Source organism: Pezoporus flaviventris, unplaced genomic scaffold, assembly GCF_033815535.1.
Source record: "Pezoporus flaviventris isolate CSIRO_AGI_PZ_B2104156 unplaced genomic scaffold, CSIRO_AGI_Pfla_v1 ptg000013l, whole genome shotgun sequence".
Taxonomy (NCBI): Eukaryota; Metazoa; Chordata; class Aves; order Psittaciformes; family Psittacidae; genus Pezoporus; species Pezoporus flaviventris.
In genome coordinates this window covers 8,234,898-8,247,536 of record NW_026892561.1, presented here as the reverse complement: position 1 = coordinate 8,247,536, position 12,639 = coordinate 8,234,898, and the positions used below count along the sequence as shown (strand labels likewise).

At 41.5% G+C, this 12,639-nt stretch overlaps 1 protein-coding gene across 8 annotated transcripts in view; it reads left to right on the top strand.

Moving 5' to 3' along the window:
* Positions 1-12,639, top strand: part of ST3GAL3 (ST3 beta-galactoside alpha-2,3-sialyltransferase 3) — a 188,195-nt gene that overhangs the window by 42,653 nt on the left and 132,903 nt on the right. For 2 of the 8 annotated variants that reach the window (XM_061451466.1, XM_061451467.1), the window contains exons 4-5: positions 1,023-1,178; positions 11,101-11,143. The exons of 1 other annotated variant lie outside the window; for it this stretch is intronic. In XM_061451466.1, the coding sequence (XP_061307450.1) occupies positions 1,023-1,178; positions 11,101-11,143 (199 nt within the window). The remainder of the gene's footprint in view (positions 1-1,022; positions 1,179-11,100; positions 11,144-12,639) is intronic. 5 more of the 8 variants (XM_061451470.1, XM_061451468.1, XM_061451472.1 and 2 more) reach the window with 3 other exon arrangements.

Below are 12,639 nucleotides of genomic sequence, written 5' to 3'. Positions count from 1 at the left end.
CAAAGCTTGAACACGGATTTCCAATTTACTAACCCCTGATCTAGTGGAAGTAACTTGCTTTGGTTACAGCACCCTAAATGTTTTCTGCTGTCTCTGCATCGTCTCCAAGACGTCTGTTGGGAAATGGATCTATTATGGGTGCATGGACTGATCTCGGAGTATTTCTAGGATGCTGTATGTAGAGTGGATATATTGTGTTTATAGGGAGAAGAAACCCTCTATTATCTATTAACTCCTGTCTACTATTTAATATTGGACATAACTGAAGTGTGTCTCTGCCTCCCTCCTTCTGCACTGGGTGATGGTTTCTTTATCAGGGGAGAAGTTGCATAGGTTTGAGATAAGAAATTTGTGATTAAAATTCAGGGAAATATTTTTATTACAGCTGGGTATGTCTGAATTGGCATACCTACCGTACTGGAGTTATGCTGGTACAGATAAGACCAGAATTTGTCCTGGAGTACAACTTTTAAATATTACTACAGATTTATCTTTTTCCCCTGCTCTGATACTATTTTGGCTTCTAACTGATGTGAAAACACTTAACCCTGTGGATAGCTTCCAGTGCAGCATACCTATGGAGTTAATCATAAATGTTATGATACTACCATTGGGGTGGTAAACTTACTCATGAAAAATTGTTCAACTGCGCCATGTCTTTTGGAGTTCTGTTAATAGGGAGGGTGAGAGACAAGTTAATGTAGCCAGCGGATTGACTGTGCCTGTTTTAAAAGCACTGGTCTTTGTTCTGCTTATATACTGCAATTGGTTAGGAGTAAGACAGTAAAATTTGATCTTTTGTAAACCTTCCACTGCAAGAAAATTGAATTTCTTTATTGAAGAAATATGAAGAAAAGTCATATACTTAAGAAGGGAGGTTCAGAAATGTCCAAGAGAGCTGTACGTTTATTACTTTCATATTTAGTCCTTTGCATTCACTGTGCTGCAAACCTTAATTTGCTCTGAACTGGTATGTGTAATAAGATGTCAAGATGCGTGATGTTTTTCCAACTGAGGGATAGCTTTCCTTGTTGAACAGGAAGGAGAGAGAGAAAAACTGTGGCTATTCTGCTTCCGCTGTCCATCCCATCTCACCTTGCTGCAGACCCAGGAAAAGACAGAGTCCAGAAAGAACTCAGAGAAACAATGGCAGCTCCAGGCCCAGCCATTCCCAGTAGGTGATGTTTCAGGTTGGGGTAAGAAGGGACTAAAGTTACATGCTTTGAAACAGAAAAATACAGACACCTTTTTCTTTATTACTTAGAATTAAACAGCTGTAATAGTCTCCCTGTTAAGATTTTATGCTGCATAAAACTAGTACTCATTGACTTGTATTTGTATATTAAACAGCTTCTTAGAATTGCTCTTTTTTAATTGTTAATCATGCTATGTGAAGGGCGGTATCTTGTTGCAGTTTCTGTGTTTTGTTTGAATTGACTGTTTGACCTTATCTTGGTTTTCCCCTTAACTCTGTCCCACATGCAAATGTCAGTTTTCAGAGAGGCTGGAAATCTGTCCTTATGTATCTCCGATTAATGACACTGTCTAGGTTCTTTTGGATAAACTTTCGGAACTAAGTGTTCAGAAGATCATCTAGCTATGGAGCCTTAAAGTACTGCTTCATGGATTGGAGGACAGGAGAATCAAATGTGCTTGAAGTGAGACTGAACTGTCTGAGGTTCATGCTGTGGTTGAGCCCTTTAGAGTCCAGATGTTTTTGTGATTCTGTTCACGACTGCTCCTTCCCTTGAAAGACAAAGTTTGAGCAGCAAAGATAAATGTTTGGTGTGAGGTCTAGGCCAGTGTTTCAGCTGAAATCATTTAAGAAAGGAGGGTGTCATGCCCTGAACTTGGGCAGCATTAAGCAGGGCACAGGGTGTTTGAGAAGGCCTAGATTTCATTTGCTTGTCATAGACAGCTAGTACTCTTTCCCGCCCCCCCTGCTCTCCTCCCAGTTGTTTTACTTTGTTGCTAGTAAATCAAAAACATTGGACCTTGAAAGACAGATTTATGCCCCTGCTATTTTTGTGTGAGACTTTTTTTCTACCTCCTGTGTCTGAGAACAAGCAAGTTAAGTTTTTCTTCTCCAAGCCTCATTGGGATATTGTGCATTGAATGTGCAACTTTCCCATCTCTTAATGTGCTTGCTGGAAATATTGAAGTTCTAACTACCTTATGGCTGTAGGCTTACGCTGTTGGAGACGTGTTTAATTGCAGTACTGGCCACTGGTTGTATAGCAGTTGTTCTCACTGCAGGCTTAAAACATGATAGTTTTAACATATCAAGTAACCGTTATCTAAGTCTTGCTCAAATTGTTTGAATATTTTAACTTTGTTGCATTTTTCAATTTAATTTTTAACCCTTATGAAAAGTTCAGCTTGACTTATGCAGAGAAAATGGAGCTTCTGAAATTTGTTTTTGAGTAGCATATTTGCTGTGGCTCATATAAGGGTGCTGGGGAGGGACTCTTCATTAGGGACTGTACTGATAGGACAAGGGGTAACGGGTTGAAACTTAAACAGGGGAAGTTTAGATTGGATATAAGGAGGAAGTTCTTTACTGTGAGGGTGATGAGGCACTGGAATGCATTGCCCAAGGAAGCTGTGAATGCTCCATCTCTGGTGGTATTCAAGGCCAGGTTGGACAGAGCCTTGGGTGAGATGGTTTAGTGTGAGGTGTCCCTGCCCATGGGAGGGGGATTGGAACTTGCTGATCTTAAGGTCCTTTCCAACCCTAACTATTCTATGATTCTACTTGTGAAAGCCCCCATGCATGACCATGCTTCCAGATGCTGAGTTCACAGTGGTAGTGGAGTAACCATCTGAGAGATTAAATCTCTGCTTATTTAGGAGTTTGCTGTTGGTAATCCCTTACGCTAAAGTCCTTAACCATTGTGGGAGAAGCTGTGAGAACTATGAAGGAAACATTATGTTTCCTTCAGCTGCCAAAGATGCTCAGATAATAATTTTGTGAAAGGTGAGAAGAAACCTGTGTCTGTCTCAGCTCCAGAGTGAATTTCGTGACTACTTCCCTGTGTTTTGGATGGAGGCCAGGAAAAGGAATACAACCGAAATTGTCAGATATCAGATTGATAGAACAGTGACAGATTCCTAGCATGAGAGAAAAACACTGCTGTTTTTTGGCTTTATTGATGAGAATCTGGCAATGTAGGTGGCTACAATTACAAAGTATGATCTTTCCCAGGTTCTAGGTTAGTGGTATTTAATTTAGATATGTTAATAGAGTTTGTGAGGCTCTGGTAGATCATCTTGGTTTGCGAAAAACAATTTAAACTTACATTTGGAGCTGATGTGGTTCTAATTTGTTGGGGTTTTCGAGTTGAGGGTTTTTTTCCCTTAAGTTGATTATCTGACTGTCTTGTTGCTATGTGGTAGTGACGGAAAAGGAGAGGTGAACTTATGTTGCATTTTTCTGCATTCCAATAAAACAGAAAATAAATGGGATAGATTATGTATTTTTTTCTCTTCATTTTAGTGGCTTTGTTATTCTCACTCTTGATTAATGAAGTTCTACTTCATTCTTTATTTCTTTGAGCTGTGGACTGTGGGAGCTGCTTGAATCTTTGCCAGTGACTGTCATGTATTGGTTGCATAGTCCTTACATACCTTTGCCAGCACATTCAGTATCGTCATCATCTATCTTCTTATTAACGCTCTATTCCTCCAGCTGAAAATACAGCTGTGAATGAGTTGAGGTGCAAATGCCAAGAGGTGACTTAAAGAATATCTTGAAATGAAAGTATTTTAATGGGATTTTTCTCTATCATGTGGCATATCTCTGCATCAAATCAGTACCTCTTGTATGTCACTAAAAGCCAATGTAGATTACTGTTCTGTTAATATTGTTCTTGACTTTTATTAGGAAATACGATACAATTTCTAAAATAAAGAATATGCCGGAAGATGCAGTAGGGCAGCATTAAGTGCATTAGCTGAGTGGATATGTGGTAGTAAATGAAACAACTGTTTGGAAAGGGTTGCAGACTGGCTTTAAACAGATGACTCCCTGGGAAAAGAAAAAGGGAGTCATATGCAGTTCATAGGAGAGAATTTTTCATCTTCCTGTTACAGTCTTTCATAAAGTCAGCTTTAAAACAGTCAGTTGCTTTTCTACTGTTGGAGGTTGCTATAGTTTTATTAGGAAGCAATTTGTGAGGGGTTTTGTAGTAAATGTTAAGGCAGCCAGAGCCTTAAAAAATGTAGTATGCTAGAATGGCCTCCTTTTTTTTGTTTGGTTGGTTTTTTTGTTCTAATATACCTATATTGGAGGTAAGACAAGGAGGTGAAAGACCTTCCTGACCCGTACAGCACTATCATCAAGGGGTTGTTTTTTATTCTTTCTGTGCCTAGGGGATGAATAATGTAGTTGCAGTGTCTAATGAAGGAGACCCCTCTGGTGGATTGCTTTCCTCAGGCTGTAAAGCTGGGCCAGATGTCTTTGGGGGCCCCAGTCAGGAATTACAGGCGGGGGGAACCACCTTGAATGTATAGAGCTGGAAATTACTTCCTTTCGCTGCTAAATCTGCATCAGTAAGTAGTACCCTCATGATTGTCAGTGTTACCAGGGCATGCAGGGGTTTGTGACTGGAGACAGATTTCTCCTTTCACCACTTAGAACTCAGAGGTTTGTGTTTCAGCTGTGCTGATAGTGCCTGGTGTATCCATTCCCATCAGATATGGCTGTTGTCATCAGGTGCAGTGTCTGGAAAATGAATATTGAGCTTGGTGTAGCAGGAATAGTGTTTTTAGATCAGTTGTACAGTCTGTGAACATTCTTAGATGTGAAATTCCATGTTTTGTTGACAGAGTAATAGTGTTGATGAAGTTCTTTTGCTTCCCAGAAAAAAAGAAAGCTAAAGCTTTCTTTAATGTGAGGCTACATTAGAAGTTGTTCAAGAATCAGTTTTTTACACACATGGTGGGAATGTCAGATGGGTAGATAGTGCTATGCAGACATGGACTGGGGAGGCATGCTTCCAGTGCTAGTCTACAGATGTCACTTCTGCTGCTTCTGTGTATTTTTACTGAGCAGGGAAGAGCACCAAGAACTGGTCTAGGGTTTTGGTCACCAAGAACCCTAAACCCCAACTTACCAGTACAGTTGGAGTTCTCCCTGATGTCACTTGGACAACCTGGAGAAAAAGGCATTAAACTTAAATGCAAAAGAGTGAATGGGGGTGAGGAGGAAGCTGGAACATAGACAAGCTTGCTGTTTATGCCGGACAGTGGTGAGGAGCCCGGGGGGGGGTCAGCTCTACCTCTTCTGGCTTTGCAGCCTTTGCCTCCTGCCCAGTTATCCAGCCTCAGGAAATACTGCTTTCATCAGCAAGTTCTATCACTGAAGAGGTTACAGTGAAAATCCTAAGGGAAGGATGCAATATTAAGTTCTTGTTTGTCCAGTACTTTTATTGTTGCTCAGTAATCCTAAGTGATATTTTTTAACCCTGGAAGAAAATCTTTCTTTTGTTCTTTTCAGTTGATCATAGAATCATAGAATCAACTAGGTTGGAATAGACCTTTAAGATCACCAAGTCCAACCATTACCCCAGGACTGCCAAGCCCACCACTAAACCACATCACTCAGGGCAAACTGATCTCCCTTCAAGATCTCTCCTTATGGCTGCCCCTCATGATCACCACTCATAGCCACCCCCCATCTGCCCCTCACAGTTGCCCACACTGTATGGCTGCCACCCCTACCCCCGCCACCCCTCACAGCGCACAGCTGCCCCTGCTTTCCACTCATGCTCTCCCCTCATGGCCGTGCCTCATCTTCCCCTCATGATCTACCCTCATGGCCACCCCTCCTCCCCCCTCACAATCTCCCCTCATGGCCACCCCTCCTCCCCCCTCACAATCTCCCCTCATGGCTGCTCTTCCTCTCCCCTCATGATCTCCCTTCATAGACACCCCTCCTTCCTTTTCACAGTCTCCCCTCATGACTGCCCTGTCTTTCCCTCACGGCCGCCCCTCATTTCCCCTCAAGATCTTCCTTCATGGCCGACCTTACTCTCCCTTCATGATCTCCCGTCACAGTCGTCCCTCAACCCTCATGGCCACCCCTCCTTTCTCTTTATGATCTCCCCTCATGGCTGCCCTCCCTCCCCACTCATGATCTCTCCTCACAACCACCATTCACCCCTCATGGCCACCTCTCATCTCCTCTCACAATCTCTCATCATGACTGTCCCTTCTCTCCCTCATGATCTTTCCTCATGGCTGCCTCTCATTTCCCCTCATGGTCTCCTCTCATGACTGCCCCTTCTCTTGCTCACCATCTTCCCTCATGGCCGCCCCTCTTTTCCCCTCATGATGGCCACCCCTCCTCTCCTCCTATGATCTCCCCTCATGGCTGTCCATCCTCTCCTCTCATAATCTCCCGTTATGACTGCCCTTTATCCCTTATGGCTGCCCCTCCTCTCCCCTCATGATGCCCCCTCATGCCTGTTCCTCCTTCTACCTCACAATCTCCCCTCATGACTGCCCCTTCTCTCCCTCATGATCTTTCCTCATAGCTGCCCCTCCTTTCCCCTCACAACTGCCCTTCACCCCTCATGGCCACCCCTTCTCTCCCCTCACAATCTCCCCTCATGGCACCCCTCCTTTCCCTTCATGATCTCCCCTCATGGCTGCCCCCTCTCTCCCCTCATGATCTCCCCTCACAATCACCCTTTTTCCCCCCCCATGGCCACCCCTTGTCTTCCCTCATGGCTGCCCCTCCTTTCACCTCATGATCTCCTCTCATGGCTGCCCTTCACCCCTCATGGCCTCCCTCATCTCCCCTCATATTCAGCAGTGTTTAGTATTGTCTGATTTGTGTACAGCAGCTGCAAGTATGCACTGCAGAGCCTATTTCCAGCTCTCCACTCATAATGAGGATTAACCACATGCTATCTACTTCATTGCTTACACTCCCTTCCCCGCTCCATGTAATTCTACAGGCTCCTCTGCCTCTTTGCTTCTCCAGCTATACAAACTTCACTGGACAGGATGAAATGTAGCAGGGTGGTCTGACCTGTTCTTGATAGTACTCCTGTCTCTTGAGTGTCATACTGCTTTCTTTGACAAACACAAACATTTTGAAGAAAATAGCTGAAGTTGAACCCTCTGCCTTCCATCCTGTACTTGCAATTAACAGTTAAACACTGCGAGAACTAGAACCACATATAGCCCATCTTTTAAAAGAAGCTTAAATTAATTTTCTGTTTCTGTGGGTGAAGTTATTTATATTGTCCTTCCAAGTAGCCAGCTGCTAAAGGAATAGTACTCAAGGCATCAGAGAAATAAGTTATGGATAGTTTGAAAGGCTAAAACCAATAAGCCAAGTTAATTCCTGAACTGTTGACTTTGTATTAGTAGCATAAAATTAGTAGGGGAAAATTTTGCCTGTTGTATGTAGATATACTGGCTGCAGATGCAAAATACAGTTTTAAAACATGATAGGTACTATACACTGTGCTTGATGGCTTTTTGAGTAGTCTGTATGGAATTTGCAGACATGGGACAATGCATTTCTCACTTGCTGCCTGGTAGCTGGATTTCTGTTGGATACTTGAGAGAAGTTTCTATTCTAATGCCAGCGTAGTATTTGGCACATGATTTGCTTCACTCATAGAAATTGCTTCTTGGCTGTACTTCTGTTCTTATAACCCTAATTACATGCTTTCTTATGAAATTGGTGTCAGTTATTAGATTCTTACTCAATTCTGATCTTTCTGGAAACGTAGAAATGCATTTTATTTCTGACCCAGGAAGACCTCTTGTTCTTATGGGTCATGATGAAACTTCTATTTCCCATGTTCATTCCTTTCTGTGCTTCTGTACACTACTGTACCACATTGTCAGCTGAGATCTGTGGTTTCCCAGCACAAGTGAGTTTGGTCCTTAGATTGCCTTGCTCTCTTTTTATACTGTTGCTTTTACCCCTCATGGACCTTTCAGTCTCTTATGGGCTGAAAATGTAAAGCCTTCTTCAGATTCTTCCATGATGTTTTTAATGAACGCAAAATAAGTTCATTAATAATTTTATGCATTTTTGGCTTAAAAAAAAATAATCCTATTCCACACAGCCATATAAATGCCTTGTTTGGAGACCAGTGGGTCAGACATGGCCTGAGCTGGATCAGACCTGCCAACCAGGTAAAAATGATGCTGGCAGAGGCCAACAGCAGACCACAGTTAACACAGCAAGCTAGTCCAAGCTAGTTCTTTTTGGAGATGCTGGAGTATTTCTTCCTTGTTCTCTTTAGCTATTTTGTTCTTGTTTTCTCCAATATTTTAGCAGTTCTTAATCCCACTGCTTGAAAAAGAGAAGAAATGTTTTTGTGTATCTGCTGGTTAACTTGGTGAGTAAGGCTTTAAACTAAGCCCGTGGAAGGTGAAAGTAACCTGTAGGTTAGGTCGCAGAGAAGTTACACGAGTGCCAATGTAGGCTCTTGCAGCCAGTATTTTCAAGGCAAGAAAGGGCAGGAGGAATGGGATTGCCCCTTTCTCTAGCAGTAAGCTGTGAGATCATCTCCTGTAATCATCACACCATGACCATACTGCATTTCAGATTCACTTGTACTCGCCTTGGATTTAGTGGATCTGTGTTTTGTTTTAAATTAAATACATAACTTCAGACAAGGATTGCCTTTTCCGGCAGCTGGGCCATGTGCGTCTGGCTTTGTCCAGGTACTGGGGGGTTTATCTGCCTTTTGTGAATCCAGACTGCTTCCAGCCAGCATGTGGGTTGCAGTGACTTCTGGCCCCTTTATTCATAGTGATACAGCTAAATGGCATTGGAAGTCCATAACAAGACTGATTTTAGCTAAAATGGAAGCTAACTTTGAATCTGTAACTTTAACACTCCTAGTTGTCTTTCTTGGGGGGAGCAGTGTGTGATGGAGATGAATTTCCAAGCCAGTAACGCTGAAGCTTCCAGAAGTGTCAATGAGCGTGAGATGGCTCATGAGGAGGGCAGCATTCCTCTGCCTGAAGCAGTTTGCATGTTTCACCAGCCAGCAAGAGGAAGGAGCATAGATGCTTCTGGTTTGATGTTACAGCCTGAAAGGATAATTTCCACCCGACTGAAAATCAAGAACAGACATGTGCATCTGGTTTGAAACCATAAATGCTATTTTGTTTTGTTATGCTGATTTTGGAAGTGCCTGTTGCAAGATAGTTGACATACTTAATTTTACAAGATTGCTTTATACCTCTGTTAGTAATCATCAGAGAACATCAAAAGTAACCACTTAAAACCATGGGAAGGTGAAATGCATGTCACAAACAGAAGATGAATCTTACAAAACATTGCAATGGAGGTATGTCATCTGTGGCACTTAGTGTGTAGTATGTGTGTGTTTTCTGGTGCTTTGCTTGCAAAGCTCATAAAGTGCTGCGTTAGTAGAAAGCCCAGGATGTTGTTGTAGTTATGAGGTGATGTATCTTATTGCATTTCTTCTTATATTTCCTGTTGGGAAGAAGGGAATGTTAGCTCGAATTGGATAACACGAATGGCAGGTGGGTCAGTGGCTGTAGATGTTAATAAATAAATAAATAAATACAATAAAAATAAAAATAATGTCTGTTGCAGCTTGCTTGGTATGGGTGATGTTTTGGGGAGGAGGAAGGGTTAATAAAAATTAAAGGCATATTTGTTTTTCTGGAATGGATAACTTTCTATCCACCATCCTGTATGCGGAGGAGGTAAGTTGGACAGGAAATAATTTCTTGTAGGAGGAATAAACTGGGAGGAAGTTATGAGGAAAGCAGGATATGGGGGAAATTGCAACTGTCATTACATGGAAGGTAGAGGAGATGTACAGGTGCATTTCTAGCTTTCCAAGTACAACAGGGATGGTGGGTGGCATGCAGGTGCTGGCAGAGGATGGGCAGTATGTGCCAGTATCAAGTGCGCACATGTTCTGCAACTTCTCTTACTAAGTTATGTAAAACATAATATTTCCCTTGGCTCAGGAATTACATCTTAATGGGATTGAAGCTAATGGCATGGTTTACACTGACCTATCTGCTGCAGTCACTTTGTCTTAGGTACATGTTAAGGCTTTCCTATTCTGCTGGTAAGTGATAGCACGAAAAGCTTGTGATCTTCTTAGGTAAACTACTGCAGCAGAACTTCTTGTGGTGTTCCATAAGGAAAGCAAACATCTCTATTTCCACTGAGTTCTTTCTTAAAGGCTAGGGGAGTGTTTTTTCTGCTTACTTTTAATACATCCTGATGCTTAAGCTCTGGAGGGATTATCTTTTAATTCTGTTTGTATTGTTTGTTTTTTTTTATTGTATGGTAGCGAGACTCTGTGGTCCTCAGCATGAGGAGGTCCCTGAGCTTAACAATGCGAGAAGGGCACTACACCTTTTCATTTTCTGTATGTATCTCATGTGAATTCTAATAGGTTTTTTTTTTGTATCAAGTATTTGATTTGCAAGATCACAATGTAATCAAAGATGCTGAATGCAATGCTTACTTTATACTGGAATTACAGTTTTTCTGAGTGTTAACTTTGTTTCTGTAGCTGTTACCTGTTTATGGCATAAACTGACTTTGCAGCTTCATGTTGAACATCACCTGCGCTTGAAGCATTTTTGCCACCATGAATTATTTTATTTTGAAGAAGGGCTGCTCAATTACAAAGTCGTGGGTTGGAATAGACAAGGAATCAAGAAAACTTTAAAGCTGTACCATGTCTGGACCTAGAAGGAGGCTTTGTCATAGAAATTACTGGGAAAATGATTTATACTGTAGGCAGGAAAACTTTGTATGCCACTGCATGTGTGGTTTCAGTAATGCTTTTTAAATATCTTGGTTAATTCTAGTGATTTCTAAATTAATGATTACCAATGTGTTCTCTTGCTTTAGTATTTTTTGGGGATTCAGAAATGTTCATTTGGGAATACCTTAAAGTAACAATGTGGGCTAACAGCTGCTAGTGACTAGAAATTTTTGATATAGTTATTTTCAATTAGAAATAATCATTGCCCTTCTGTAAGGACTTGCTGCTTTTTGGGTTTGGTGCCTTTTGCAGAGGAGACACTTACAGTTTTTATGATAATGTGTCCCTTGCTTTTGTTTTCCAGAGTATGACAAACTGGGCTTTCTCCTGAACCTGGACTCAAAATTGTAAGTAGAACAGGAGGACTCTTCTTTGTTTCTGTTATAAGCAAATCTTATGTCACCTGGACAGTTGGGTCACTGGACCGTACACTTCTACCTGGGACAGCAAAGTTCTGCAGCAACGTGGCAATTATGACTTCTTTCCTTACACTAGGCTTTGCCGGCCAGCTTGGATTATTGTTCACTGTTAATTGCATAATGACTGATCAAGAGGCTATAAATGTCCACCTGAAGCCATGACTGTCAGTCTGATCTAGATCTCCTTCTCTTAGTCTTCCAAATGAGGAAAAATGCATTAACCATTTGAAAGCGGGAAGAATGTTGGTCTGATTTACTGATGTGATGCTTAGACGTTTTTATTTCCTTTCCGCTTGTTCCTTTAAAAATGGGTGCTGCTATTTTTGTTCATAAACTGGAGCAGAAAGAACCTCCTCACAAGGTAGTGACCATTTGCTAAGTCAGAAGAACAGCGAAGTGCTGAAGGAGGATACTTGTCACGCTTGTTGCCACAAATCAGTCAAATTCAGACTGAATTTAACACTAGGGGTCACTAGCGACTCTGTTTCTGAGGTCAACACCCTTGTGGAAATCTTGGTACCGGGAGCAAAAAGGCTACTAAAACCCTTCTGACTCCACTGCTTAAAAAGGCACTGAAGCAATCTAGTGGCTTTGAATGACTTGAGGATGCAGCCCCTGTATAATGTTGATATAAAAGCGTTACTATAAAAACTGTTCTTAATGTTCAGAAAGGTTTGTTGTACTTACAGGGTGTAACATTGAAGTTTTGTGTTTAGTCTTGCTGAGTAGCTTAGGAGCTTCCATAATGAAATAAAAGCCTTGTAAATGTGTTGGGAACTGCTGTGTGCAGGAAATGAGAAAGTCTTTAGGTAGGAGTTTCTTTTACAGATGCATCTGGGTACATAAACTCAACTCTAGTAATTTACCTGAAAAAAAAGTACTGTAGAAGAGCATGTTCTTGTTCAGTGTTCAGGAAGGATGGTGTTTACTGCATGAATAGCTGGTCAAGGTTTTTTTCTGGTCTTATTAGTGTTCTGTGCCATTTTTGTTGTATGGTGTCTGGAGCCCATGCTGGTTGCATATTTACCAATTTTCTTTATTATATTTTCTGTACTGGGACTTTCTTGTGATTTAGAGGCAACAGTGTATGTACCTTACAACACTGGGATGAGATGATATATTCAATTTATGCATGTAGACGTAAAAGCAAAAGTTGTGAAATGGGTGACCTTTGAATGAATGTCTTGGTCTTGGTAAGGGAATATTTTTTTAAAGTTTTTAAGTAGTCTGATTTTTGTTTTTTTTTTTTTCCAGACTACATATTTTGTAATGTCTGAGTTACTGAACACACCCATTGACTGTCCACACACTTTTGGCATACCAGCTTTGGATACCAGCCTGTTCTGCATCCAAACCAAGGTTTCAGCCTTGCGTTTCCTATTCTTCCTTCTGTTTTTACTTGTCCTTTTCTTTGTTGCTTTTAG